The following is a 4629-nucleotide window of genomic DNA, read 5'->3' as shown; positions in this document are numbered from 1 at the left end:
GTTGTGTAGGTGTGCAAATCGGTTCGAAGTGAAAGAAATACTCTCGAGGGATCTCGGCCTGCCAGCCATGTCTGGCATTCTGTGATTTGATTTTACCCGTCGCTAGATAGTCAGTCGGTCCGGACGGGATTCGAACGTGTGAAGACCGGCGCGCGCTAACGCCTCGGCCACCGGACTGCCTCACGAAAGGAATAAACCTTCACAAAATAAACATAATAATTGTGAGGCCAAGAAGAGAGAGAGAAACATAAGAATTGTGGAACTGGAGCTACAGAGTTACCTATGAGACGACGACGACAAACTGGACTGCAACGGCGGATTATCCCTCTTTGGAGATCCTAATTGGAATGAAAGCTGATCGGAGGGTAGGTTTTGTTTTGTAAATTCGGGGCCCCCTGAGTATTACCTTACGAGTCAACACAGTTCCGCCTGTGCCAAACACACTCCGGCAGACTTGTGCTCCTTGCTACAGATTCAGTCGGGTTTGTTGGTTGTTACAGACCACTGAGCAGGTTTTGTTGGAGATGAATCTATCAAATTTTTACTCTATCTATCTTATCTTCCGAAGAACTTTGAAGTAAGTGGATGAACTCTGCTGTTCTGTTTGATGTACGTAGTGAAACAATGTGAATTTGAACGGCACAACGGTCAGTTTAAATTTGTGAAGCTGTACTAAAAGTGAAATATCGGTTTTTAAGCATAAAGGAAATCTTGAAATTGTATTAGAACCGTTCGTTCTGCTTCAGATATACTTACTCACTCGTAAGATTGCATCAAAGTAAACAAATAAATAATTTTTGAACCACTTTTTCCGAAATTTTTATTGAATTTCAAAAATTGCTACCAAAAGAAAACTTTCCATCCGGAACACCCATTCCTCGCTTGTGGATCGGATAACTGTCAATCGTTTGACATTTGCCGGAACTACTGTTCCATCGTCCATCACTATTTCTAACACAAACAACAACCAAAACACACGTACAAAAATTGGAATTTGCAGACAAAATAAGAGAAAACGTGCATTTTTCCCACGCTTGTTGTGTAGAGCATGAGCACAGCTGAACATTCCAGCACCAGCGGACAAATGTCGACCTCAAGCACCATGTTAAGCCTAGCCGAGAAGCAAAAGTACATCGAAAACTACGACTTCCCGTACTGCGATGAGTCAAGCAAGTACGAGAAGGTGACCAAGATCGGTCAGGGAACTTTCGGGTAAGTGCTGGAAATGAGCTGGTACGCTGGAGATTCCCCATTCAATGTTCGTGGTTTTACTCGCCCTCCCGCAGTGAGGTATTTAAGGCACGGGAAAAGAAATCAACCAAAAAGTTTGTCGCCCTCAAGAAGGTGTTGATGGAAAATGAAAAAGAAGGCGTAAGTAGTACTGCCACCCACCATCCGGGGCAAACATCCGGGATGAGCTCACCGTTTGTGTTGGGTTTGCTTGTTCGTTGCAGTTCCCGATTACGGCGCTGCGTGAAATTCGTATCCTCCAGCTGCTGAAGCACGAGAATGTGGTGAACCTGATCGAGATTTGCCGTACCAAGGCCACCGTACAGAATCGTTACCGTTCCACGTTCTATCTGGTGTTTGATTTTTGCGAGCACGATCTGGCCGGGCTGCTGTCCAACATCAATGTGAAGTTTAATTTGGGTGAAATCAAGAAGGTTATGCAGCAACTGCTTAACGGACTGTACTACATTCACAGCAATAAGGTAAGGAGATCTGGCACGTTCAAGGTCCCGATTTGGTCGTCCAATCGTTCTGCTACGCGTCTTCCAGATTCTGCACCGCGATATGAAAGCAGCGAACGTACTGATAACGAAGAACGGCGTCCTGAAGTTGGCCGACTTTGGGCTTGCTCGTGCATACAGCGTATCAAAGAACGGGTTACCGAACCGATACACCAACCGTGTAGTGACGCTTTGGTACCGACCGCCGGAACTGCTGCTCGGTGATCGCAACTACGGCCCGCCGGTGGATATGTGGGGTGCCGGCTGCATCATGGCCGAAATGTGGACCCGCTCGCCGATCATGCAGGGAGCGACGGAGCAGCAGCAGCTCATTCTCATCTCCCAGCTGTGCGGTTCGTTCACGAACGATGTATGGGCGGACGTGGAGAATCTCGAGCTGTTCCACAAGATGGAGCTTCCGATGGGACACAAGCGTAAGGTGCGCGAACGCTTGCGCCCGTACGTGAAGGACCCGCACGGTATCGATCTGCTCGACTATCTGCTAATGTTGGACCCGAAAAAGCGTATCGATGCGGATACGGCACTGAACCACGACTTCTTCTGGACCGACCCGATGCCGTGCGATTTGAGCAAGATGCTGTCGCAGCACACGCAGAGCATGTTCGAGTATCTGACGCCACCGAGACGGCCGGGCCACATACGCCACTACCAGCAGCAGATGGTGAATATGCAGGCGAAGCCGCAGGACAACAGCTACCAGGATCGGGTGTACTAGGTTTAGGTCGTCATCGCGTCATCACGATGATTACATGCATACAAGACTTAGTGACCCGTCGTAAGTGGTCACCTTTACTACTGTTTGAACATAATACATTTACTAGGCTACGTATGGGCGACGTGTTCTTATTTCGCTGTTCGGATACTAAGGAAAGGCGCTTTAGCCCAGGTGTGACTAGTGACTCCACTGTTCCCGCTTTATTCCGTATCGGGCGCATTCAGGTCCTCGGTGCTAGCGGTCTGTTCGTCTTTGGCTTGCTTTGCATTTCGACCCGATTTGAATTTGAAAAATTGTTTCACCTTCTCCCCGAGCGACGTTTTGGCCGTTTCTTTACCCTTGGCCACGATCCGCTTGGTCGAGATGTTGTGTATTGGACCGAAGGCGAGCGCTACCACGGTACACGCCAAACAGATCACATTGTACGGCATGCTGAAGTCGGGCGTGGGGAGGGTCAGTAGCAACGATTCGGTGCGCACCTGCAGGAAGTATCCGGCCAGCTGTGTGGCGTTGAACGAATCACGGAAGAGAGCGGCCTCCCGGGGAATGGAGGTGTAATTGCGGGCGGAGGGCAGCAGGAGCGAGATGATCGACGAAGGAATGTAATGACCGTGGTTCGCATCCGGCGGGTACTCTTGCCACTTGAGAAAGATGTAATCGAAATCGATCGAAAGTTCGACGGTGGCACGGGCCGGAATGCGGAACGCTACCTCCAACCCGTACGGCCGTTCCCGCTGAACGCCGGGCGTGTAGTGCAGGAAGGCAGGCCGGATCCGTTTGCTCCCGTGCCGGATTGTGAGTGTGTGTAGGTAGATTGGCACAAACCAGGGAATGTTTTCAAACACGATCAAATCCAGCGCTCCCCAGTGGGCGTTGGTGATGTGCGTAACAATTTTGCCCCGTTCCTGGCCAACGCCCAGTATGAATCGTTTGGCGAAGATTGGCGGAGGTCCAGCGACGATGATCACATTCGGATCCCGCTTGTCCATTACGGCCACGTTAAACATCGCTCGGCGCCCCTTTGCCATGACCGCCTCGAACTGCTTCACGTCGAAGCGTTGCAGTTCCGTACGAGCACCGCCCCGTACCGATAGGATCCTTTCGTCCGGTTTCTGGGACACATCGAAAGCTCCATTGTTATCCGTCACGTCGACATACACGTTGCTGGTCGTGGCGAGTGCACACGAACCGTCCATTCCCTGACCGAACAGCTTACGGATGGACCAGTTGGGTCCACCAAACAGTCGCAGATCCTGCACCACACTAACTGTCTGCTTCACTTCCAACTGAAATTCGGTGCATTCGGCGTTCGCGCACAGTTTCCGCATGTGAACGCCTAGTGAGTGGTAGTTGCTCGAGTAAATGCTATCCGGGACGAGCAGAGAGACGAGACCTTCTCGCGACCGGCACGGCAACAGTTTGGCCCATGGCGTTAAGTTTTCCGTGCACACAATTTCCCGCGGCAAGGCTGCATAGCGAAGGATCGGTTCGGGCTGGCCTGGAAAGTGATGGGTTTGCGGGCGTAACGTGTACACCGGTTCGTACGTGTTGCTTGGATCGATGAAGCTTAACGATGCACAGAACAGACCGGAAAGCGTACCGCACAGCATCTTCCAGCGATGATCAACCGATGCACGGTCGGTTGTCGGCTCGAACCAGGCCCATACTTCTGCGCCCGGTCCGGCATCGGTTACGGGATAGCCCCAGGTCTCGTATCGCCACAAACCGTACGTGAAGCTCAGGTGTAGCTCCTGCACACCGAAGTGGTAGAACAGCTCTGCCAACGGGCGTGGAACTAGGTTCGTGTGGAGCACTGAAAAAAAACAATCAATGATTCATGAGTTTCGTATGTATTTGCTGGTGAAGGTTAAAAAGAAACAAGTTACGTACGGCTATCGTTCCTGCCCAGCTCCCAACGGGTTGTGAACTGAAAGTAGCTGTAGATGAATTTATCCGGCAGCGGCTTTACAAACAGCTCCTCGTCGAAAACGTCGGAAAATTCTGCACTGGTGCCTTTTAATAAGGCTATCACCAGTACGTGCCATAGTGTAAATTTCCACATTAAAACTTAACAAAACTATGCTGGAGGGAGCGGCAAAATTTGGATACACAAACACGGCCTTTTGTTTATCTCGTTTGTTGTTCTAAAACGGCTGTCAATTG

General features: G+C 50.5%; 2 protein-coding genes across 2 annotated transcripts; one reads left to right on the top strand and one right to left on the bottom strand.

Moving 5' to 3' along the window:
- Positions 1 to 931: 931 nt before the first annotated feature.
- LOC118514557 (cyclin-dependent kinase 9) lies at positions 932 to 2580 on the top strand. The gene is made up of 4 exons (XM_036061547.1): positions 932 to 1212; positions 1287 to 1371; positions 1455 to 1712; positions 1780 to 2580. Exons 1-4 carry the CDS (start codon positions 1049 to 1051, stop codon positions 2464 to 2466), a joined length of 1194 nt encoding a protein of 397 aa, XP_035917440.1. The 5' UTR covers positions 932 to 1048; the 3' UTR covers positions 2467 to 2580.
- A 60-nt stretch (positions 2581 to 2640) lies between these two features.
- Positions 2641 to 4614, bottom strand: LOC118514543 (GPI transamidase component PIG-T). The gene is made up of 2 exons (XM_036061530.1): positions 4357 to 4614; positions 2641 to 4279 (listed from the first exon to the last, which is right to left on the bottom strand). The coding sequence occupies exons 1-2, from the start codon at positions 4526 to 4528 to the stop codon at positions 2667 to 2669; spliced, it is 1785 nt and encodes a 594-aa protein (XP_035917423.1). The 5' UTR covers positions 4529 to 4614; the 3' UTR covers positions 2641 to 2666.
- Between the last annotated feature and the right edge of the window lie 15 nt (positions 4615 to 4629).

Source organism: Anopheles stephensi, chromosome 3 (genome assembly GCF_013141755.1).
Source record: "Anopheles stephensi strain Indian chromosome 3, UCI_ANSTEP_V1.0, whole genome shotgun sequence".
Lineage (NCBI taxonomy): Eukaryota > Metazoa > Arthropoda > Insecta > Diptera > Culicidae > Anopheles > Anopheles stephensi.
The sequence above is the reverse complement of the archived record's forward strand: the minus strand, read 5'-3'. Positions and strand labels throughout refer to the sequence as shown.